The sequence below is a fragment of the Trematomus bernacchii genome, unplaced genomic scaffold (assembly GCF_902827165.1).
Source record: "Trematomus bernacchii unplaced genomic scaffold, fTreBer1.1, whole genome shotgun sequence".
Taxonomy (NCBI): domain Eukaryota; kingdom Metazoa; phylum Chordata; class Actinopteri; order Perciformes; family Nototheniidae; genus Trematomus; species Trematomus bernacchii.
The window spans coordinates 290,791-316,243 of record NW_022987516.1 but is presented as its reverse complement, the minus strand read 5'-3'; the positions used below and the strand labels follow the sequence as shown (position 1 = coordinate 316,243).

At 41.8% G+C, this 25,453-nt stretch overlaps 1 protein-coding gene across 1 annotated transcript in view; it reads left to right on the top strand.

The window, feature by feature from the left end:
• Nucleotides 1-19,615, top strand: part of nmbr (neuromedin B receptor) — a 51,841-nt gene extending 32,226 nt beyond the window's left edge. The window contains 5 exon segments of the mRNA XM_034116054.1: nucleotides 27-74; nucleotides 76-166; nucleotides 1,265-1,480; nucleotides 13,837-14,075; nucleotides 19,453-19,615. Of these exon segments, the coding sequence (XP_033971945.1) occupies nucleotides 27-74; nucleotides 76-166; nucleotides 1,265-1,480; nucleotides 13,837-14,075; nucleotides 19,453-19,615 (757 nt within the window).
• Nucleotides 19,616-25,453: the final 5,838 nt, after the last annotated feature.

Sequence of the window (25,453 nt, the reverse complement as noted above, 5' to 3'; positions counted from 1 at the left end):
GATGTTTTTCTCGCTGTCTCCGTCAGGTACAAGGCGATCGTGAACCCGATGGACATCCAGACGTCCAGCGCTGTCCTGGACGTGTCTGAAGGCCGTCTCCATCTGGCTGCTCTCCGTCCTGCTGGCTGTTCCTGAAGCCATCTTCTCACAAGTCGTCACCATGCAGGTACAACACACACAGAAACACAACAAATACCGCTTCAGAACAACAACCACTGCTCATATACCACTATATATATATATATATATAACTGTCTTTCTTAAGAATGCAACATAATTAAAAATGTACCCAAAGTGTTCAATAAGTTAAATGGTGTCATCTGCATATACTTAAATTACACTAAGTTATGTCTATCTTATAGGCCTGTGTTCTGCATGCAACATCTGCATTTGTTTACATGTTTCCTTGTTTATTGTTTCATTATGACCTTAAAGTTGACACGACTAACCCTAACCCGGCTGGATTTGGCCACATAATGAGATCCTGGCAGATGTAGTTGGTGACCTTGTTTGGTTTCAGTCTGACTGTTAGCCGTTCATCACTTCCTGTTGAAGGCTCATCCTGGATCTCCGTTACTATCACCCCCCCGACAGCGATAAACTGATTCTCTCTCAGATTTACGATGAACTCCCGCTGGACTCTGCAATCACTGATGTGTTGTGATCCTCCTGACTGTCCTCCTCTCCTTGTTTCCTCTCCTATATGCTTCCTTTCCTCTCATTGATTAAATACGTCCTTACCTCACCTCCATTCAGATGTATAACCATACAGACAACGCTATATAAGAAACGTTTTTAAGAAAAGCCTCAAAACCCACCTGTTCCGCTCCGCATTTTACTGACTGTCTTTTATTGTATTTATTTGTATTCTAACCCTTTATGCTCTTAACCTTTTTTATATTACCATAGTTTATTCAATAAGCTCCTTAGATAATTTTTTTTTTCATTGTATTTTCTCCTCATAGCATTGTGAAGTGTGCTATGTAAATGAAATGTACGATATAGGTTAACAACAGGTGGGAAAGAGGAGATGGCATTATTCCGCTCAGGAAAAGTAATTGTACTCGATGTATTGTAAGCCTCTTGTGTTTTTTTACTGATTGTATTCACTTTGTTGTTAGGGTGACTTCTGTCCAGGGACTACAGATTGAAACATGGCTAACTCTGGCACCTTTACAGACATGTTTATTATTCTGCACTGTCCCTGTTAGATCAATACAAAAATAAAAAGTGTCTCCTCTCTCCTTGCTTGCTCCCCCCTTAGGGTCACAGCGATCTAACGAACGGGACCTTTGTGAACTGCGTGCCGTACCCGCTGTCCAATGAAATGCATCCTAAGATCCACTCTGTGATGATTTTCCTGGTGTACTTCCTCATTCCTCTGACCATCATCTCCGTGTACTACTACCACATCGCCCGCACGCTGATCAAAAGCGCTCACGAAATGCCGGGAGAGATCAGCGAACACACCAAGAGACAGGTGAGAAAAGCTGCTGCCACAAAGCTTTCTACAAGTTATCTCAATGAAGTCTGTGATAAGATAATGATTCCCTTAAAGAGTCCTCTCCTGCTGATGTTCAGGTGTATATCAGTATGTAGTGGTCTCTACTTTAAAGAGTCCTCTCCTGCTGATGTTCAGGTGTATATTAGTAGTAGTGTCTCTACTTTAAAGAGTCCTCTCCTGCTGATGTTCAGGTTATATCAGTATGTAGTGTCTCTACTTTAAAGAGTCCTCTCCTGCTGATGTTTCAGGTGTATATCAGTATGTAGTGTCTCTACTTTAAAGAGTGCTCTCCTGCTGATGTTCAGGTGTATATCAGTATGTAGTGTCTCTACTTTAAAGAGTCCTCTCCTGCTGATGTTCAGGTGTATATCAGTATGTAGTGTCTCTACTTTAAAGAGTCCTCTCCTGCTGATGTTCAGGTGTATATCAGTATGTAGTGTCTCTACTTTAAAGAGTCCTCTCCTGCTGATGTTCAGGTGTATATCAGTATGTAGTGTCTCTACTTTAAAGAGTCCTCTCCTGCTGATGTTCAGGTGTATATCAGTATGTAGTGTCTCTACTTTAAAGAGTGCTCTCTCTGCTGATGTTCAGGTGTATATCAGTATGTAGTGTCTCTACTTTAAAGAGTCCTCTCCTGCTGATGTTCAGGTGTATATCAGTATGTAGTGTCTCTACTTTAAAGAGTCCTCTCCTGCTGATGTTCAGGTGTATATCAGTATGTAGTGTCTCTACTTTAAAGAGTCCTCTCCTGCTGATGTTCAGGTGTATATCAGTATGTAGTGTCTCTACTTTAAAGAGTCCTCTCCTGCTGATGTTCAGGTGTATATCAGTATGTAGTGTCTCTACTTTAAAGAGTCCTCTCCTGCTGATGTATGTAGTGTCTCTACTTTAAAGAGTCCTCTCCTGCTGATGTTCAGGTGTATATCAGTATTGTGACATGTCTCCGAGCTTTATGTTCAAAAAGGTCAGAAAACGCTTGTATAGATAGTCTTCGAATCACATTTAATTCAGTTTATTCGATGTAAAGTGGCAGCTTACTCACTTTAAACCTTTTGTTTGGCTCCAGACTATAACTACTACTGTAATATTGTTGATGGAAATTAAAAATGGCAATGGGCCGAGAACAGCACCCTGAGGAACTCCGCATGGTTGCAGTTTAAGACTTATGCTTTTTAAAGAGACATCTTCTCTCTTTATTTTTCTCATACTGCCTGTGCTGCTCCACCTCTTTTCACCCTCTGTTTGAAACCAGACAAATAATTAATCGGACTAATTAACAATAAGCTCAGATTTTTAAAGAGTCTCTTAAGAATTGATTGAATATATTTCAACTCATTCTTGAACTGTTCACTTTTCTATATTGCAAGTTTCAAAATGTTAACTTTTCCACACTTGTGACTTAAACTAGACTTATTTTAAAAGACTAGTCATCTCAATATTAATAAAATACTGGACTTGTACTTGTTTTCAATGACTTGAACAAACAATACTTTCCCGAAAAGACTCACAAAGAGTTCTTGCATTTTGACCGTAAGAGTGTCTTCATTACGTAACGGTACAGACTTGCTTCAGTTGTTATTATAATATAACTTGCTTTCCATTTCTCATACTCTGTGTGGAGCCCATTAACCTACGCTGTCATCCTGAAAACTCATAAATCCTGCAGCAAAATCTCTCCGTTACAAAACACAGGAGCCCTCTGCATGTCTGAAACGCTGCAGAGAAGATGACCTCCAACATCTCGGGGTTAATGGAGACTCGCTGACTAACAAACAGTGAATCATCGGAGACGTCAGTGAGGCGTGAAGACTCTCTGATGGTCTGAAGCACGGATATTAGTTTATGCAGAAAATACATCTGGTCCAGAAGCCTTGATAGAACGAGTCGCGAGTGGAGGAAAAAGCTGAGAATGTACCAATGAGAGGAGTAGAAAAGGTGCCTATAGTTTTTTTGATCTCCTTTAACCATTTCCCCACATCACTTCTACTTTGTCAGGATCCAGATCTTTGTGTTTACTCTTTGATTTAGAAAAGTTCTCAAGAAAAAAGGCCCCAATTCCAAACCGAACCCCTACACATGATGGTGAACAAAAAAATAACAATACCACGTTTCTTTTTCCCAGGTCTTAAAAGGTCTAGGTGTATATACTATGCCATATGTATGAAGACCACCCTGTCTACATACGTTCTGGATTAGGCCACAAAAAGCAAGCTTGAGTACACCTTACGATGATATTTAGAAATGAGTTTTTCTCCGACTTGGTGGCAGTCATTTAGGGAAGAAGCTTTCCATTTTCGACGACACAAATCAGGTCTGTGTACAAATGTTTTTTGGAAACACATGATTTTACAGGACCTTCAATTCCTCATGAGTTCCTGGGATGTTTTTCCTAAAGAACCATCCTTAATTACTTAATTGGTCCTTTTATGCTCGTCCACAATCTAACCTCAGAGTACATTTGCTCAGGTTAATCCCTTGATTCTCTCCTTTCTACATTATAATCTATAATTCATGTCTGTTATTTCCTGCTTTAAAGTCCTGTCTGTCTTTTCCCAGTTAAACCTGGTTTATCCCAGTTTGATCTTCCTGAGAACAATTTAGAAATTAGTCCACATGTAAGCATACATTAATCACCTTTTTACTATGGAGTTCATTTAGGCACACAAATCAGCTGTTACAGAGCAAATACTATTGGTCAATTCTTCCTATCCTCTTGATACTTATTAGTAATACCAGGGAGATTCTAATCGAGCTGCAAAGGGTTATTTCTACAAACATCCCCTCCCCCTTTTTTGGATCTATCTCCCCCTATCTCCATCGAATCGCCTGTCATCTAATTAATCTATGTGTGACTTGTGGTGGGGGAGCGATGCCAAACACGTCTTATCTGAGAGGACGGATTGTTCATTATGTTCCTGGAGAATACACACGCACGCACGCACGCACGCACGCACGCACGCACGCACGCACGCACGCACGCACGCACGCACGCACGCACGCACGCACGCACGCACGCACGCACACACACACACACACACACACACACACACACACACCACAACACACACACACACACACACACACACACACACACACTCAGAGCGGGAAAGCCTAATCAGAGCTCATCACCGATTGGAGAAAGCTTGTATCGATTGTAGATGTCTTTGTTATTTAGTGACTTTTCAAAGGAGACCCATTCAGTTCGTGTTCAGGTTTATATTAAGACACTAAATATAATATAAACCTGAACTTGAGCAGAAACAGGGCTCCTTTAACATATTTCTGGACATTTTTTAAGACCTTTTTGCAAATGTAATGGATATTTTTTTACACATATTCTTCACATACTTTCTGATATTGTTTTTCAGAAATGTTAATCACGTTTGTTCACATACTTTCCAAATTCATTTCGATCCTTTTCTACCTGTTCTTTTACTGACATTTTTGGACTTACATATTTTGTCATATAGCTGAACTATAACGCAGCCTTAGTGGGATGGACCTTTTGAAGACTTGTTATTGTCAGAGCGTTCAGTCTGAAGGACATCAGATTCCACTTAAACCTGACTGGAGAAGTCTGAGAAACGCCTCGGGTCGTGGCTTTCTCTGAATCATAACCTTCATTGTTCATCTTTCCAGAAAATGTGCAATGAGGAATGAAAAAGCAGGACCCTGGAAACGCAGGCTGGAGAGGCGCTGACATTTATTTGTTTTGCTTTGTGTTTATTGTTGTTTGTGCACATATTTCCAGATTAAACTTCGCTCCACGGTTTGTTTGTTTGTTGGTTTTGATGATAAGCTTAAGGCAGCATGGTATTACATTAGCCTGTGAGAGAAGGGCTCAAGGCTAGAAATAATGGCTCTCTCGTTGTGTGTTAAATAAACCAACAGAAGAGATGCATTGAAACATGTCTTTTAAGAGCATCAGACACTCTGCAGCTGATGGTTGGGGAATATTTAACAGAGAGACAATCATCAGGCTGGTTTCAAGTGGCTTTAATGTAATGTAGACAAGCAGCCAAACAAGTCTAAATAATGCTGTAGTTCCTGTATAGCCCAACATTAGCCACCTTTAGCTTAGCGGGTGGTGACGTGAAGTCATGTGGACCGTGCTGTAGTTCCTTTATAGCCCAACATTAGCCTCCTTTAGCTTAGCGGTGGTGACGTGAAGTCATGTGACCGTGCTGTAGTTCCTTTATAGCCCACATTAGCCACCTTTAGCTTAGCGGTGGTGACGTGAAGTCATGTGACCGTGCTGTAGTTCCTCTATAGCCCAACATTAGCCTCCTTTAGCTTAGCGGTGGTGACGTCAAGTCATGTGACCGTGCTGTAGTTCCTTTATAGCCCAACATTAGCCACCTTTAGCTTAGCGGTGGTGACGTGAAGTCATGTGACCGTGCTGTGTTCCTTTATAGCCCAACATTAGCCACCTTTAGCTTAGCGGTGGTTGACGTGAAGTCATGTGACCGTGCTGTATTCCTCTATAGCCCAACATTAGCCTCCTTTAGCTTAGCGGTGGTGACGTGAAGTCATGTGACCGTGCTGTAGTTCCTCTATAGCCCAACATTAGCCTCCTTTAGCTTAGCGGTGGTGACGTCAAGTCATGTGACCGTGCTGTAGTTCCTTTATAGCCCAACATTAGCCTCCTTTAGCTTAGCGGTGGTGACGTCAAGTCATGTGACCGTGCTGTAGTTCCTTTATAGCCCAACATTAGCCTCCTTTAGCTTAGCGGTGGTGACGGTCAAGTCATGTGACCGTGCTGTAGTCCTTTATAGCCCAACATTAGCCTCCTTAGCTTAGCGGGTGGTGACGTCAAGTCATGTGACCTGTGCTGTAGTTCCTTTATAGCCCAACATTAGCCTCCTTTAGCTTAGCGGTGGGTGACGTCAAGTCATGTGACCGTGCTGTAGTTCCTTTATAGCCCAACGTTAGCCTCATTTAGCTTAGCAGGTGGTGACGTGAAGTCATGGTGACCGTGCAGTAGTTCCTTGTCAACACAGTCTCACGGCATTTTCGTGTTATAGTCACGAAATTAATCTATTGATTCGTGTTCACCAACACGATTCGCCATTTTTTTCGCGTCACAGAACGATTTTAAAAGCAATGTAATAATAACAAATTAGAAGGAAAAAGACATTTAAAATAATAAAGATTTCAGTGTTCTGACACAGAACGATTTAGAAGCAATGTATTTATATTGGTAGTATGTTTCGTGCCTGCACCAAATAATAACAAATTAGAAGGAAAAAAAGATGACATAAAATACAGATGTCAGTATTCTGAGGCTCTGAGACATTTCTTTTCCTCACTGACGGCAAAAAACTCAGACATTATACAATTTAAAATAAAAGGGATAGGGTTAGGCTTAGGGTAAGATATTGAGTAAGAACATGTTTTTATGAACCACACAGCTTCTGGTCTTCCAAGACCCGACCGGACCAAAAAGACGTGTTGCAGGCACGAAACATACTACAATAGAAATACATTGCATTTAAAATCGTTCTGTGTGACACGAAAAAAGGGGAAAATCGTGTTGGTGAACACGAATCAATAGATTAAATTAATTTCGTGACTATAACACGAAATGCCGTGAGACTGGGTTGTTCCTTTATAGCCCAACATTAGCTTTTTACTTCAGAAATAATAAAGTGGTGGTAAAATGTGGATATTATCCTGCTGACTAAATATAGTCAGTATACTAGACTTTAAAATATACATTTCTATTCTAAAATGCAACAACAAATAGAAAAGCACACTTCCTGTTTGTCTGCGTCAGATAAACAACACTGAAAGAGTGTGTGTGTGTGTGTGTGTGTGTGTTGTGTGTGTGTGTGTGTGTCTGTGTGTGTGTGTGTATGTGTGTGTGTGTGTGTGTCTGTGTGTGTGTGTTCACATTGAGATAAAAGGTCCTGATACCTTTCAGATTTATGTCTGTGAATGAAAGCGACACTTTTTCATTTCCTCTGGTTTTTGCTTATTGCACATTCAAAAGGACAAATGGCGAGTGTGTGTGTGTGTGTGTGTGTGTGTGTGTGCGTGTATGTGTGTGTGTGTGTGTGTGTGTGTGTTGTGTGTGTGTGTGTGTGTGTGACGTGTATGTGTGTGTATGTGTGTGTGTGTGTGTGTGTGTGTGTGTGTGTGTGTGTGTATGTGTGTGTGTGTGTGTGTGTGTGTGTGTGCGTGTATGTGTGTGTGTGTGTGTGTGTGTGTGTGTGTGTTGTGTGTGTGTGTGTGTGTGTGTGTGTGTGTGTGTGTGTGTGTGTGTGCGTGCGTGCGTGCGTGTGTGTGTGTTATAATCATAGTATTCAGAGTATCAATACTTGCATCAATGCATGCAAACATTGACCTAATGAGGATCAGCACATTTATTACAATCTAACCTCAGGGTAATCTCAAAGTGTGAGAATCCTTTTGTCTGGAACAAAAGGATTGGGAAGACTGACATTCCAGACCGAGAGCCAATCAATTATAATAATTAATGATCATTATTAAGTTGATGGAGTGGTGGAGCAAAAGCAATTCCAAAGACCTGTTACATGACTCAGCGTTTTGCCTCTTCACTGTGGTTCCACTTCACCAAGGACACTGGCTCTGTGTCATAAACCCAAACCAATCAGAGGTGTTTACATCACATCAGCGAGTCACATGGTAATTATATGTTCCTCCTGTCGTCCTGAAGTATGCTGACCTTCATTTGCTCATGACTCACAGGAGCCACCATGTTCCTTATCACACACTCACACACACTTAACATCATTTCTTGCCATGAAAAAGACATTTCCCAGAACACACTCCACCCTCCCATTCACTTTAATCACTGAACACATCACCGGTTTGTTTCACCTCTCTGCAGCTGATCATCTTTGTCTATTAATGTCAATCTTTTCTCCTTTAAAACCAACACAGTCTCCACAAATCTGTATTTATATTCTGCAGAAAATGTGTTTTTAGGAGGTCAAATGAGCCGGACTTCTGCGCTGTTGCGAGTCATTTAGAAGAAATATAAAATATGCATAATGCCTTCAAATCAATCCCAGCATTAAAAAGATGTCTCTACAGTAAACAGGTAGCATTCTTTAAACCCTATTCAGGTCAGGGTCAGTGAACGCGTCACAGATATGTTTGTCTCTCTGTCTTCTAACGCAGACTCTCTTTTCATGAGTGGATCATGTTTCATCTTTTTCTAATAAAGTCGAGCCTTTGAAGAAGCTTCGTTATCATTTCAAACGTTAGGAGTTCAAAGGAGTGGATTAAAAGCATGTTTGATGGCGGAGGATCTGATGTGACACTCACAACATTAAAGAATAAGACAAAGAGGAATCTATAAAAACACAGAGATGGTTCAAGTAAGATATGATATCGCTGTACAGCCCTATAAGAGACACATTACCTTGCAGCAAAGCAGTCACTAGTGTAATGCCTATCGACTAAGGCCACATTTACACGAGAACGAAACGGCTTGTATCTGCATAGTTTCTCTTACGTATAGCCCTATTATTTACACAAGGCCGTAACAAACGGACCCCACAAACGATAACGGGTCCCAAGATGGATAGATTTGCAAACGAAGCTCTCTGGGGGGTCAAAGGAGTCCGTGTAATCGCCTCTATACGAATATTTCCTGAAAAAATAACGATAGCCCCACCTCTCCCCGCCTCTGCTGCTCACTGCTGTAGCATGGCCAGTAGCTACTGTCAGTAGCTACTGCTAGTAGCTACTGACCATGCTACAGATGTTAGTGCAACATCTACAGCTCCTCTACCACAACCATCAGCAACAAGTGGACATGGAGAATTACATGAACTACATGTTGCTAAATCCACCGCGGGGCATAAACAGAAGGGTAGCCATGGCAACATTGCTGCGGTGCTGCTCCGGGGTCTTCTTCGCTGCTTTTGGTGTATTTTGTGGCGGAAGTTACAGCGCCACTTACAGTCCTGGCATATGTACTACAGCGTGTCCAGCGGTCTCGTTTGAACAGACACATTAAATGAAACGAATGCATGTGAACGGAAGACTTTTTTGAAAGCGCATACTGTGCATAAACGCAAACGTTCCCGTGTAAAAGCAGCCTAAGAAGATCTCACAGGTTATAAACACTTCAGAGAGCGTACGTATCTAACCTTGACCTTATTCAGTCATTTTCAAGATTCAAAGCTTTTATTGTCATTTGTTCATAGCTACAGTGTAGATATCTCACAGGCTCCTCCAACAGAGCAACACAATAAAACAGATACAATTGTGCAAGTAAATACAAATAAAATATGTCATATGTTGCATCCTCTGTCTCCTCGGACTTTACATGATCCCAGATGTCATGACCTTGTTTAGCAGATACCACACAGGCCAATGGAAACGACTGTTGGTGAAGAAATAGATCGGCCTCTTTCCAGGAAACTCAATGAATAACTCACTTAAAAACACATGATTATATAAAACAGATTCTACAATGTGATACTGGACGGCTCGCTGTGTTTCCTCTGACAGCGTAACAAGTGTCAGCTTCATAGAGATATGACAGGTTGAAGCCTCAGGTGTGGAAACATCCCAAAGAAACTCCCAGCTGTCTCGGCTCCCTGCTGTGAGACCGAGGAGCAGTTAGCGTCTCTGCAGGAGATCCATCATCCATTGTGTGTGTGTGTGTGTGGTGTGTGTGTGTGTGTGTGTGTGTGTGTGTGTGTGTGTGTGTGTGTGTGTGTGTGTGTGTGTGTGTGTGTGTGTGTGTGTGTGTGTGTGTGTGTGTGTGTGTGAGATAGAAGAGCCCAGGTGTATTCATTCCTCTGACAATGCATGCACACTCACATGTATGTAATCCACCTTAAGATGCTTCAGCTGCCTAAGAGGATCTTTGGGGAAAATGCCAAAATCAGAGCGTACAGAACTCAGAGATGATCGGCTCAGCGAACAGCAGCTTTCTGTTTTTTATTTCCCGTTTGACGTCTTTAAGACTCGAGTCGGTGAAGGTGCGATGTGAAGCTTTAACGTCCACACGGCGGCGTGCGTTGAAGCTTGCCGGCGGGCGTGTCTGAAGCTCGACCAACAACCAATCACATGAATCTCCCGCCCCGGACACACAAGCACACGGTTTGATTGGCTAGAGCTTGTACCTGCATATGATTCGATTGGCTGACGCTTCAAAAGTAGAACATTGCTCGACTTTTGAAGCGAGAAACAAGGTTTCGCCAAACTCTTTCTGATCTCTTTATTTTCCTGCAAATGACATTTTGATAGAGTCAAATCAGCTGAGTATGAAGGCCGACAGGTGTTAGAAACTCTCTGCAGCTTCAGAAAGGATGCAGATATAAAACCCCAAAGGTTCCACATGAAGAAACATCTTCAGCAACACATGCAGCATTTAGAGAACATTCAGCAACTTGAGGAGACATGAGCAGGGTTTACTAAAAGCTGCAGAAACTGAACGCTGCAAGAAGCTCAAAACACAACGGAGACCAGGGGACCAGTGGCGGCCGGTCCATAGGGGCGCTAGGGGCGCCGCCCCACCTCTTCCCATATTTAAAAATAAAAATAAAAATAAAAAAAATATTTTAAAAAATATATATTTTTTTTTTTAATGAACAAGGTAAATATTATATCATTGGTATCAGTAAAATGTATAATCTACAATAAAATCTCGTTTAAAATTGTGTTACGATGTCTAAAGTTACTGATAAGTCACATGTTTCCTGCCTGGCCTTGCCCGTGTACCTTCTCTCGTCTGGGCGCTAAGAGAGGAGCCCTCAACCAGTGCGGCAGCAGCCACTAGCAGCTGACTGTTGCTATATGTAACGTGTAAACTATGCCGCGAAAACATAATTTCAGCCAATCAGCGTCGTCAAATATGATGGTCACAGGGCTCCTACGTGAGCGCCCGGTGCAGTCTGTGAGTTGTTTGGACTCGTATCCAAGGAGACAAAACAGGAAGCTGTCATACACTCTGGAAGCTACCATTTAGCAGCTAATGAAAACTCCGTTTTTGACATAAAAATGGAATTATGGATCATCAATCATTTTTCAAAGTGACAGACACATTGGATTAATTTATGGATTAACCTTCAGCTGCGTTTTTCTCGTTTTTGATCAGAATTGTTATTCTGCAAAAGGTGAGCATATCTCCATGTTTTGCTACGTCGTGTGATGTCTGTATTTGCTTCCCCTGTCGCGAGTTCTGATCGCTCAGTGACGATACTTATATTTCTAGAATATATGGAATCTCAGTTTGTAAGCTTGTTTGTGCATATCCGATAAGTATATCGATTGATTTATACCTAGAGTGCGTTAGCATTTTTTCGCTCAGGGCTCATTTAGACGCTTCTTGTGAGACTTGTGTTTTGTTTCGGTAAACATGGTTCATATCATCAGTTAGATGCGTTTCCTCTGAGTAGGACACATGAATAGTTTATTACATTTTAAGAAGCCCTGAGACACAGTTTCGTGAGAAAAAAAACGGGGGAAAAAAGCCCCTTAACAGGTTAAATGGGAATTAAATCAGTGTTCCCAAAGCCCCGGTGTTCTGCAGTTTGTGTGGGCCTACTGTACTGTTACACAGTTTATGCTGTAGAAACTATGTCCAGGACAAGGTGTTGGAAGTTTGGAAGATTCATAGCTAACCACACTGAAGTTATGGAGGTATTGATCAGTCTTCTCATATTTTTAAAGCCTCAAATTGTCCTTCTCCCCCCCCCCCCTCCCCCCCTCTAACATCACCAGAAGTCATGATTTAAGGGGTCTTTTCTCAAAAAGATTACCGGGGGAGCATCCCCCCGGACCCCTCTAGTATTGTTTGATCACCATTTCCACAGCCCCACCTAAAATATTTTCCACCAGCCGCCACTGCAGGGGACACTAAAGAGTGACGCACACAGCTGGAGACCAGGGGACACTAAAGAGTGACGCACACAGCTGGGAGACCAGGGGACACTAAAGAGTGACGCACACAGCTGGAGACCAGGGGACACTAAAGAGTGACGCACACAGCTGGGAGACCAGGGGACACTAAAGAGTGACGCACACAGCTGGGAGACCAGGGGGACACTAAAGAGTGACGCACACAGCTGGGAGACCAGGGGACACTAAAGAGTGGCGCACACAGCTGGGAGACCAGGGGACACTAAAGAGTGACGCAGACAGCTGGGAGACCAGGGGACACTAAAGAGTGACGCACACAGCTGGGACGGAGCGCTTGTTGGCGTTCAGGATTATAAAGAAAGCTGTTTCCAGATTTAAGGAGCAACTTGTTGGATTTTGCAGCAATCCAAAATGATTCAGATATTTATCTCAGTTTTCTTGTAATCGACTATATTTCAAGTCGTCCCCACCCTGGGTATTTCCTCCTGCTCTCTGCTCAGTGTATAATCAGGATTACTATTTCTATTCTATTGATTTCTATTGTATTTGTATTTACTTGCACTATTTCATCTGTTGTATTGTGTTCTGTTGAGGAGCCTGTGACCTCAGGCTTTCATTGACATTTCGTAGCTAAATGACCATGAAAGCCTTGAACCTTGACTCTTGAGGAGTTCAGCAGGTCTGCAGAAACACTGAAAGCTCTCTGAGAAACACTGCTGACATCTTCCCGTTGGCCGACCTGAGCACGCGAGAGACAGAATTGACCTTCTGCGTTTGTCTCTGAGTCTCTGAGCGTCCGCCTGACAAGGTCAAACTGAAGCTCTCCTTTTAAAACATGACTTCACATCCATTGCCTCCCTCTGTCCATTTCATCATGAGGCTTTTAGCATCCTTCTCCCGGTGGAACACCTCTCCAGTGTGATTACATTTCACCCCTTTAGACACGTGATTGCTTTTAACCCGCATGTGTTCTTGTGCTTTGCATCATGCTTTTAACGATTCCCACATCATGTGTTATGGATGCTGAAGCTGCAGTGAAGAGATGTGTTTCTACCGGCATTACTTCCACCGGGGGAAACTAGACGTGTTTGTTGACCGTTTTATCTTCTCTGACATCTTCCCTCGAGGCTTCTGCAACTCCAGGATCAGACATGTTGTGTCCAGATCTGTTCAAATCAACCCTGTCTCCTAAAACTAACTTTGGTATACGACGGGGAATATCTTTCAAAAAGTGTAGTTTAGTTTTTACGAGTCAGACCAACGTTCTGCCGCAGTGAGAGGCATTCGGTGTCAGGAACGTGACACAATGGGATTCCAATGCAACTACTAGACATAAAACACAAAAGGTCTTTACTAATTGAATGGAAGAAACCGAATTCCTCAGGTCATAAGACTATTAAACACCTGAACTCTGTGAAGAACATCCATAAACATTCATCTGTATCTCCACCCCCTCTGACTGCTTCTCTTTGTTTCCTGGCGTGCAGATGGAGACGAGGAAGCGCCTGGCGAAGATCGTGCTGGTGTTCGTGGGCCTGTTCGCCCTCTGCTGGTTCCCCAACCACGTTCTCTACATGTACCGCTCGTTCCACTACCAGCAGATGGACCTGTCTGTGGCTCACCTGGTCGTCACGCTGCTCTCCAGAGTCCTCAGCTTCTCCTCGTCCTGCGTCAACCCCTTCGCCCTCTACCTGCTCAGCGAGAGCTTCAGAAGGCACTTCAACAGGTGAGACACCGAGTCAAATCAGAGCTGAGAAGATTAGATACAAAATACAATGATGTATTCAAACTAAAAATAAGTATTTGAAATAGTTGTTCAGGTTGAATATTATTTTTTTCAGTTGCAGTTTTTACATTTTTAGATTCAAAACAATAATTTTTCCAGTTTCAAATCTTGTTTTTTCAGGTTTCACATTTTTTTTCGCCTTCAGATCTTTTTTATCCGCTTTCAGACAAAAAATGTGAAACCTGAAAAAACAAGATTTGAAACTGACAAAATAATTGTTTTAAAGGTCCCCCATAATAGGGGACCTTTAAATAATTGTTCTTTAACCTCTTAAGCACGGCGGTCCCCCCATTGGACCCCTCCCACCGTTTTGTTTTCGAGATAATGTCTCAGGGCTTCTTAACATTTATGAAACTATTAATGTGTAGCACCAGATTAACGGGAAGAATCTCAGCTAACTGACGATATGAACCATTTTTACCAAAACAAAACACAAGTCTCATAAGAAGCGTCTAAATGACCCCTGAGCGAACAAATTCTAACGCACTGCGGCACACAATTCAAGATAAAGATACCCTTATTACTTATCGTAGCTGCACATACAATATAGCCGATTAAAGCTGAGACTCCACTGATTATTTAGGTATAGTATCATCACTGAGCGATCCGAACTTGCGACAGGGGAAGCAAACACAGACATCACAACACGTACCTTTACGGAGCTTTTACGGCAGATCGTCTCACCGTAGCTGTCAATTAGGTCAAAAGACGTGTTCAATGGCATTAAAACGGAAAAAAAAAATGCTACAACTGTTGATCCATAGGTTGATAATGTACCTGTGCCTTTGAAGAAATTATTTATAATCCATAATTCCATTTTTTATGTAAATATCGGAGCGGAAAAGTTAGCTGCTAATGGTAGCCACCAGAGTGTATGCAGCTTCCGGTTTTTGGTAAACGCGTCACTCTCACTCCTTATTTGTTAACGTGTTGGTGTGTATAGAACTTTCCCTCGATTCCATTGGCTCTAGCGGTTATAAAGAGATTTCATTGGCTCTAGCGGTTATAAAGAGATTTCATTCATCAAAATCGAGCAAGGGGGGCCAGAGATAGGTCAAATCCACCCAAATGACCCCAGAAGTGGGGTTTTTGGCTAAATCTCTCTAAAAAGGTCAAATGTCACTTGTTTTGCATCAATCTTGATACAGGGGTACTTATTATATGTTGTACTTTGGATTCCTAAAGCTTTTAGTCTACTAACCCATCATCCAAGGGTAGTTTTCACTATAAGTAAAAAATAATGTTTGGACGGACACTATAATTTACAGTTTTTTACTATGTAAAATCTGAATTTTCTTTAAAATAAAAAACATCTATATTGATTCTGACTTTTCTACATCCAACTCACAGGTTTATCATTACTTTGAGAAAAAAGATTATTAATTTAACCCTTTTAGAAGGGAAGATATGGGCATTTGTTCTGGGAATGGCATTTTCGAGCCTGAGACCTGAAAAACAGGCTCAGGGCTTAACAGGTTAACAAACCCATAGAGATCCTGATGAAGCCAATGATTGGAAATGATAACACAAAAGCCACCGGTTGTCAGCTGGGGTTCAAACAGCTGATGATGAGCCAGTGTTTATGAATTATGCATCAAACAGCTGATGCCAATGTGCTAATGCCTCGCTCTGCCCGAACAAAAACTCATATATACTTGAAGTCAATCAGCTTCAAAAATATATGAAATACAAATATGACTTCGATGTTACATATTTACAGCACTTTACAGATCTGGATATGATCCCAAATTCTTAAAATAATAAACTCAATTTTAGATTTTGCAAGTTGTGTGTGTCTCCGTTATGCATCCACATACCATGCAGTTTTCTGTTAGAGTAGTAGAATAATATGCATCGGGTTATAGCTTCAACAGTTCTGTGTTTCTCTACTGATTAAAACTATAAAATGCATAGAGTAAAATGAATTGATGTCCTCAGGCTGGCGGCGGACGGCTGTGTACAGAAATTGCGACAGCAGACTAATCAAAACTTTTCCCGGCAGGCTGAACATTTGTAAGAGTCTGAAAGAGATTGATGGAAACAGACGTGGAGCACTTCCATTTTCTCCGTAAATGGACTCCATAAACCCGACGATGATGGAGTAATCATGGCTTCGTGTTTTTCTAAACCTCCATCTGAGTTCTCCCACTTCCACTAAACATTACGATTACCTCCGCACGATGGAAACCCTCTTCAGAACTCACACTTCCTCCTGAAACTGTCGCAGTGTGACAGGCTTTCATTAGGGGGAGATTTGTGTTCATCCCTCACAGCAGGAGAGATATCTGGAAATGGGGAAGCAATTAAAACAGAAGGAAGCAGGCGCCATAACTCACCTCTCCTCGGGTTTATTTTTCATTATTCACAATGACAAATGTTAATATTCAAGTGTGAGGAAATGTTCAGCCTTCACCTTTTCCACTTTAACGTTTTATAATTGAGTCTTTGGGAGTTTGCTGCAAAGACCACTTCCTTGAAATAAGAACACAAATCTGCCAATAGAACAAGAACATTAGCTTGGTGAGATGTCTTGAAATAAAAAGGGGTTGGTGATTTTCTCATAAATATCTAAAAAACTATGTGTTTCATTTGAGATACAACTCAAAATAAGATGGTTCGACTTAACAAGATGATGCATTGTCTAAAAACAAGAGCCTATATGTCACTGCAGTGTTACTTCTGAAGTGATTGTGTCTCATATCAAGTGGAGAGACACATTCTCTAGATATTAGACACAGATACTGGGCGAGAGTTAGAGTTTCTGTAGTGTGTACAATAAAAGAAGACTAAAGAAAGTGTCCCAGATGAGCCGTTCTCTCACTTATTTCTAGATAAGTGGCTTTTTAATTTCTACGTTACACACATGAACAGCCATCTCCGTCTTTGGCTTCGTCCTCAATTACAAAATCTATTTGTCTCTTACTCAACAAAGCGAAAATAAGGACTGTAGAAAAAATGAAACCGATAAAACAGATTTGTTTTTCTTCTTCTATATAACAAATGTAATTACAATTTCTTTCTAGTGACTATGCTCCACATTTCAAAGTCATTTTCTTTTGTAGAACCAAAGTATTGGAACAAAATAAATCCATGTTTGATTGAAATGAAAGAAACTGGAATTAAAGAACATTTAGTTTTCCTCCTTTCTCTTCTTTCTTGTTTTGAGTTGTTGTGCTTTAGCAGGAAGATGCCCATGATGAGCAGCATGTACAGAGCCACATACTAACACCTGGAACAGTTCAACCTCCTTTGGGATTCAACTAAACTATTTGTAATTAAAGATGTATAAATGAAGTGGACCTGAAGACCTAAGATCCTTCAGGTCTTTTCATCTCCTCATGCAGCTTCTCTACTCCCTTAAAGGTCCTCTATCTGGTTAGGAAGAAGTCAATGGTGCTCTAGGAGGAGATTCAGGTGATAAGGGGGGGGGGGGGTTACCTTGGTTGCTGATTGGCTAATGGTTACACAAGACAACACATCGTTATGACATCATCAAGTGGGCAAAATCTCATCCGCTCATTTTCAGACAGGTTTTTATAGAAATGGATCAAAAAGAGAGAGAATCTTTGTTCCTGAAACATGTTGATGTAGAAGAGACACGTGTCCCCTCTGTGGAAAGAGAGTCTCTTCAGAGGGGACACGTGTTGATGTAGAAAAGACATGAAGAAGAGGGGACACATGTTGATGTAGAAAAGACATGAAGAAGAGGGGACACATGTTGATGTAGAAGAGACATGAAGAAGAGGGGACACGTGTTGATGTAGAAAAGACATGAAGAAGAGGGGACACATGTTGATGTAGAAGAGACATGAAGAAGAGGGGACACATGTTGATGAAGAAGAGACATGAAGAAGAGGGGACACATGTTGATGTAGAAGAGACATGAAGAAGAGGGGACACATGTTGATGTAGAAGAGACATGAAGAAGAGGGGACACATGTTGATGAAGAAGAGACATGAAGAAGAGGGGACACATGTTGATGTAGAAGAGACATGAAGAAGAGGGGACACATGTTGATGTAGAAGAGACATGAAGAAGAGGAGGGACACATGTTGATGTAGAAGAGACATGAAGAAGAGGGGACACATGTTGATGTAGAAGAGACCTGAAGAAGAGGGGACACATGTTGATGAAGAAGAGACATGAAGAAGAGGGGACACATGTTGATGTAGAAGAGACATGAAGAAGAGGGGACACATGTTGATGTAGAAGAGACATGAAGAAGAGGGGGACACATGTTGATGAAGAAGAGACATGAAGAAGAGGGGACACATGTTGATGTAGAAGAGACATGAAGAAGAGGGGACACATGGTGATGAAGAAGAGACATGAAGAAGAGGGGACACATGGTGATGTAGAAGAGACATGAAGAAGAGGGGACACATGTTGATGTAGAAGAGACATGAAGAAGAGGGGACACATGTTGATGTAGAAGAGACATGAAGAAGAGGGGACACATGTTGATGTAGAAGAGAGACATGAAGAAGAGGGGACACATGTTGATGTAGAAGAGACATGAAGAAGAGGGGACACATGTTGATGAAGAAGAGACATGAAGAAGAGGGGACACATGGTGATGTAGAAGAGACATGAAGAAGAGGGGACACATGTTGATGTAGAAGAGACATGAAGAAGAGGGGACACATGTTGATGAAGAAGAGACATGAAGAAGAGGGGACACATGTTGATGTAGAAGAGACATGAAGAAGAGGGGACACATGATGTAGAAGAGACATGAAGAAGAGGGGACACATGTTGATGTAGAAGAGACATGAAGAAGAGGGGACACATGATGTAGAAGAGACATGAAGAAGAGGGGACACATGTTGATGTAGAAGAGACATGAAGAAGAGGGGACACATGATGTAGAAGAGACATGAAGAAGAGGGGACACATGTTGATGTAGAAGAGACATGAAGAAGAGGGGACACATGTTGATGTAGAAGAGACATGAAGAAGAGGGGACACATGTTGATGTAGAAGAGACATGAAGAAGAGGGGACACATGTTGATGTAGAAGAGACATGAAGAAGAGGGGACACATGTTGATGTAGAAGAGACATGAAGAAGAGGGGACACATGTTGATGTAGAAGAGACATGAAGAAGAGGGGACACATGTTGATGAAGAAGAGACATGAAGAAGAGGGGACACATGTTGATGTAGAAGAGACATGAAGAAGAGGGGACACATGTTGATGTAGAAGAGACATGAAGAAGAGGGGACACATGTTGATGTAGAAAAGACATGAATAAGTGGATTTTGCAGAATAGGTGACCTTTAACTTCTTCTTCTTCTCCCTCCTCTTCCTCTCCAGTCAGCTGCGATGTGGGCGAAGTCCCCGCCCCGAGCGCCAGGCCAGCTACATGCACAGCACCTCGCACATCCGCCTCACCTCCATCAAGAAAACCCTTCCCACCGCCGCCATCATCGCCCCGGCAGCCAATGGGAACACCAACAGACAGGAAGTGGCTCTGTGAGTCAAGATGTACTTCATCTGGAGGAGTTCACCATCGTACCAGCCCGACTTCATCATCGTCATCCTCAAACTTGGCAACCAAACAAAAAGTGCCTCTTGGAAATACAAGCTCACACATCACGGGGGAAAGTGAAAGCACTTTTCTACAGCCACATGACAGAGGTGTAGGTGTTATTAAAGGTGTTGGAGGAAGTTCATCTGCAGGGATAGGTCTCTGCGGAGTCCTTAAGGAAGCGTGGTTAGCACAGCGTCTGCTGGGACAGCTTCACTCTCTGTTCCTGGGCTCAGGGATTAGTCGAAAAAGCCATCTTCTTCTACTCAGAGACATTGCATTGATCCACAGAGAGCAGCGCCTCTTCATACAGAAGGAGAGACACAGAGAAACCTCTTCATAGACATCAGCAAGTCCTGGTTCCGACCCAAGAATTCAGAGAACGATTGGGACCGTCGGAGGGTTACAGGATGGACTCGCTCCGGCTATTATTTTGGAGATGAATTGAATGCTTAGCAGTTAAAAAACGACCCAAATCGTTGCATACCAAAAGATCTCCCTGTAAGGAGGAACATTTGTTCACGGTAAATGTTTGGTCTGTTGCTCTGAGAGTCTCTGTGTTCACCAGGTATATCTCAAAGGTCCTGTTGTACTTTCTGTTTGCCGATCCAGACTGCAGGTTGTGTCAATACTCTCCACAGGAGGTCAGAAGTAGGATCTCAGGAAAAGCCAAATTCTCTAAGCATTTTGCAAGATCAGGATTTCACTGTCATGTCTATTTCTTCAAACTAAAAGAAGTCGTTTATCCAGCGACCATTAGTGAAAGCTACGTAGTATAATAACAAGTATAACAGTGAAAGGACTCAGGAGACAGATGTCCTTGTCCTGAAAACGTTATCTCACTCATTTCATGTTACGTCCGTAGCTTTTAGAAAAACAACAACTCAAATCTAGACATTCTCAAGTTGCTGTTTTGTTGTTTTTGTCTTAAACTGATCAGTCGCTCACATTGTTTACCACGTGGCATTGTAAGTCTCTGTGTGTTTCAAGGCTTGTATGAAATGTATTGATTACAATGTATTTTTGGTAGAGAAGTAGACTGACCTCAGGATTGTCTCTCTGCTTTCTGTGGACAATGTCCTCCTGATGGCTTCTTTGACCTTTGACACTGCGGCACACACTGGAGTGGGAAGCATCGGAGCGCGAGCAAGGTTAAAGGCACTCTGCCAGGACACTGCTGGATGCTGAGCTGCTGTGATTTGTGAGGGAACACAGCAACTTATATATCAGTTTAAAACCAGTGATCAGTCAGTAATTATGATAGACTCAAATCTCCGTTTATCTTGGATTGGATGCTTGGAGATGGACATGTGTTACACTTGTTCATGTTCTTGTTCCACCTGTTGCATCGATGATAAGCCACATTATCCAGTGACCCTGCTACCAACGTGTGTTTTGTGCTTACTTGCTCAACAAAACTACTATTCCTTGGTTCGTCTTAGAGAAATATAGTAGTTCGGATTCGGAGAATGAATAATAGGCGGAAACGAAATGGGTAAAAAACGTCTGCAGGTGACAGAAAAAAGTGAGTAGCCTTGAAAACAGTTTTAATGAAAAGATAACAGTCTCTGGTTCAAATACACTACATCTCTGGGTGATTGGACTCCTTACTTTAATAATGACAGAACATTTTGAACATACCTTTTGGATGTTTAATTTGCCATTCCAGTCCTGCCAATACTTGATCAGAATCAGAAATCCTTTATACGTCCCGCTCATGAGTTCAAGAGCAGATAGTGCAGGGAGACTTACATCTCCATATCTGTTGGATTGTACGCATGTTCTTTTTCATCTGAAACTCTGTTCCATCAACGATAAGCCACATCATCCAGTAATCCTGCTACCAACGATACTTTGAATCCAACACAGTCTCACGGCATTTCGTGTTATAGTCACAAAATTAATCTATTGATTCGTGTCACACAGAACGATTTTAAAGCAATGTAAATAATAACAAATTAGAAGGAAAAAAAGATGACATAAAATCCAGATGTCAGTATTCTGAGGCTCTGAGACATTTCTTTTCCTCGCTGACGGCAAAAAAACTCAGACATTATACAATTTAAAATAAAAGGGATAGGGTTAGGCTTAGGGTAAGATATTGAGTAAGAACATGTTTTTATGAACCACACAGCTTCTGGTCTTCCAAGACCCGACCGGACAAAAAGACGTGTTGCAGGCACGAAACATACTACCAATAGAAATACATTGCATTTGAAATCGTTCTGTGTGACACGAAAAAAAATGGGAAAGTCGTGTTGGTGAACACGAATCAATAGATTACATTTATAACTATAACACGAAATGCCGTGAGACTGGGTTGTTGAACTAATGCAGAGTGACTCGTGTGTTTTTTGTTGGGCTGACCACAAGGTGACCCCCACTGCTCTGGCATCTGGTGTCTGCTCGAGCCAAAACCCCCGCCACGCTCGGTAAAAAGCACACGTTCCTGTCCTCTGAAGTCGCAGAAGAGCCTGAGAGAGAGGCTCCTGGTGAACACACAGACTCACAGATGTATGGTTAGTGTCAGTGCTTTGTGTTGCTGCTTTGGCATGAAGTGACAGCTGGTGAAGTGTGTGCACACATCCACGTGCTGTTTGTATAAAAACCTCCACTTACAGAAAAATGTTTATTTTTCTGCTTTAAAAGATGTTCGTTGTGTTTTTCAGTGCCTGGCATGTTCCTGTGTTGGAGAATTACGTTTAAAGATCACAAACACACATAATAAATGTTCCTATGTTAGTGCACAAATGTTAATTTGAGCATTCTGAAATAGAAATAAATGTTTTACCCAACATTAAGGCTGGGACTGAGCATCTTTCCGGGCGGGGTAACTACTGGTTGCCTCTTAGCTCGTTAAGAAGACAAAAGTGCAGCTGAAATGACAGGTAAGTGGTTTCAGAGCGCCTGAGTGCACCTGTGTTTCCGTCAGCAGCTGAGCAGCCAGCTCTGAAACTCTGACGTGTCATTACATTACATTTAGCTGACGCTTTTATCCAAAGCGACTTACATATGCTGGGGGAAGTGGAATAACAAAGGAAGCTTTTTAATCCCATTTTGCAGACATTACTGAGAGGGACTGACGTACACTGCAGGGACTTCAACTGTGACACGCAAGGAAACACAGTTCTCCAGTACGATGTCTTTGTAGAGACACAGATATTAAATAACCAATGAACAGCATCCACGTTCTGATGCTGCACCACAACAACTCTAAATCCTGCCCAGTATCTGTGTCTAATATCTAGTCAGAATATGTCTCTCCACCTGATATGAGACATGATAACTTCAGAAGTAACACTGCAGAGAGATATCAGGTCTTGTTTTTAGACAATGCTTCATCTTGTTAAGTCAACAAATCTTATTTTGAGTTATATCTCAGATGAAACACATAGTTTTTTACATATTTATTAGAAAATCACCAACTAACGTCAGAACACAGAAAACCTTTGAGCATTAGCAGCTTATTTTGTAACACAGCATTTCCTGATTCTGGTCAAATATAGTTCAAAATGAGTTCTCCTGCTAATTACAAGATGTGATTTATCTAAATATTCCTTCTTATTTCAAGAAATCTTACCAAGCATATTTTCACTTGTTCCAAAGGCAGATTTTTTTACTTATTTCAAGTGAAAACAGCTTGTTTTCAATATTGTTTAACTTGTTTTTGGAGCAGCATGTTTCCAGTGTGTTCATTGGACAGTCGTTGTTTGTGCAGTTCTTCGAAATTCAGCAGTGGATACAACGGTTTACATTACATTTCATTTGCTGACGCTTTTATCCAAAGTGTTTTTTACAATAATAATAATAATAATAATAGCTTGGATTTATATAGCGCCTTTCATGAGACCCAAGGTCGCTTTACAGAGAAGAACAGGGCAAAACAAACATAACAGTCAGACAGTCAGACAGACAAGACAACAGATAGATTAGGGGCCAAAGGCCTTGGCAAACAGGTGGGTCTTGAGGGCCCTTTTGAAGGCGTCAAGCGGGATGTTGCGGATCTCCGTAGGGAGAGCGTTCCAGAGGGGGGGGGGGGGGGGGCTGCCACACTGAAGGCTCTGTCCCCGAAGGTTCACAGTTTGGTGCGGGGGGTGGTGAGCAGGCCGGAGTCTGAAGACCGCAGGTTCCGGGGTGGGGCATCAGGGCGAAGGATGTCCGATAGGTACTGGGGGGCAAGGAGGGACTTGTAGGTAAGGAGGAGGATTGTGTATGACAGGGCTATTCAATTAGTTTGGAATGGGGGCCGGTTGATGAAAATGATCCAAAGCAAGGGGCCGGGAAAAAGATGGCTTGAAATATGAGCAATCATATTTAAGAGCTTCAGATACAGTAAATACTACAACAGCATAGTGGAGTGCATATATTGTGTTTAATTCAATCAAACAACATAGCCCCGAGGCCTTTATAGATCTAAATGGCAAGTTCAGAACTCAGTAGGCCTACATGTTTCATTTGATTTCATTTCGGTGAAATGATCTAATCATTCACGCAGAGATGCAATCAATGACAGGAGTTGTCACTACAGTATAGTAGGTGGGTTCGAAACCCGAGCCCGTCGAAGTTTTCAGGCATTGTCTACCCCTCTACCTCTCAATGTAACACCCTCTCTGGAATAAAGGCACTATGGCACAAAAAAAAAAAAAAAAAAATCTTAAAAAAAAAAAATTGATTACTTTTTAACATTATACTCAAAGGGCCAGTAAATATCACCCCGGGGCCGGATTTGGCCCGCGGGCCGCCAATTGAATAGCCCTGGTGTATGATATGCGGGACTTGACCAGCAAACAGTGGAGGTGGCTGAGGGTGGGAGTGATGTGCTGCCACGGCTTTGTGTGCGTGAGTACCCTAGCAGCACAGTTTTGAACATACTGGAGCCTGTCCAGGGTTTTGTTGGGGACCCCAAACAGGACACCATTGCAGTAGTCCAAGCGGAAACCATGAAGAATCAAACTCCGAACAACAAGGAAAGTGCAGATATATTCACTTCAAGCAAGATCATACCGTAGTAGGTGCTGGTGAATAAATTACAAGGCCTAAATTAACTCAAAACGTGTTTTATTATAATTGTTGGGGATGGGGATGTAGGGAGTGAAGACCCTTTTTCACCGTTTACTCAACACAGCTCAAAACAAGATATATATTGTATTGAGCTGTGTTTAGTAGTTTTATATATAACACATGTACAGTATATTCATACACTTTATAATCAGCGTTCAGGATGTTTTTAGATTTGATTTGATTTATTTAGAACGTGTAAAACAATAATACAAAAAATAATAATAATAATGAAATGAAATGAAACAAGATAATTATGATACTGTACAAAGTTAAGCAGTGTCAAATTGATATACACAAATATTATTCACACACACACACACACACACACACACACACACACACACACACACACACACACACACACACACACACACACACACACACACACACACACACCTGTCACACACACCTGTCACACACACCCTTTTCAAATGTCTTTATGAAGTGATGCTCAAACAGCTGTAAAAGTTGTCTAAATGTTACATGCAAAATGTTTTTGTAAATAAACTTCCAATGTACGTTTAATACGTTTTTTGGTTTCTTGTTCAACAAAACTACTAGTCCTTGGTTTGTCTTAGAAAAATATTGTGTTTTGGATTCGGAGAATGAATAATAGGGAGAAATGAAATGGGAAAATCACTTCTGCAGGTGACAGAACAAAGTGAATAGCCTTGAAAACTGTTTTTATGAAAAGACAACAGTCTCTGGTTCAAAGGAATTACATGT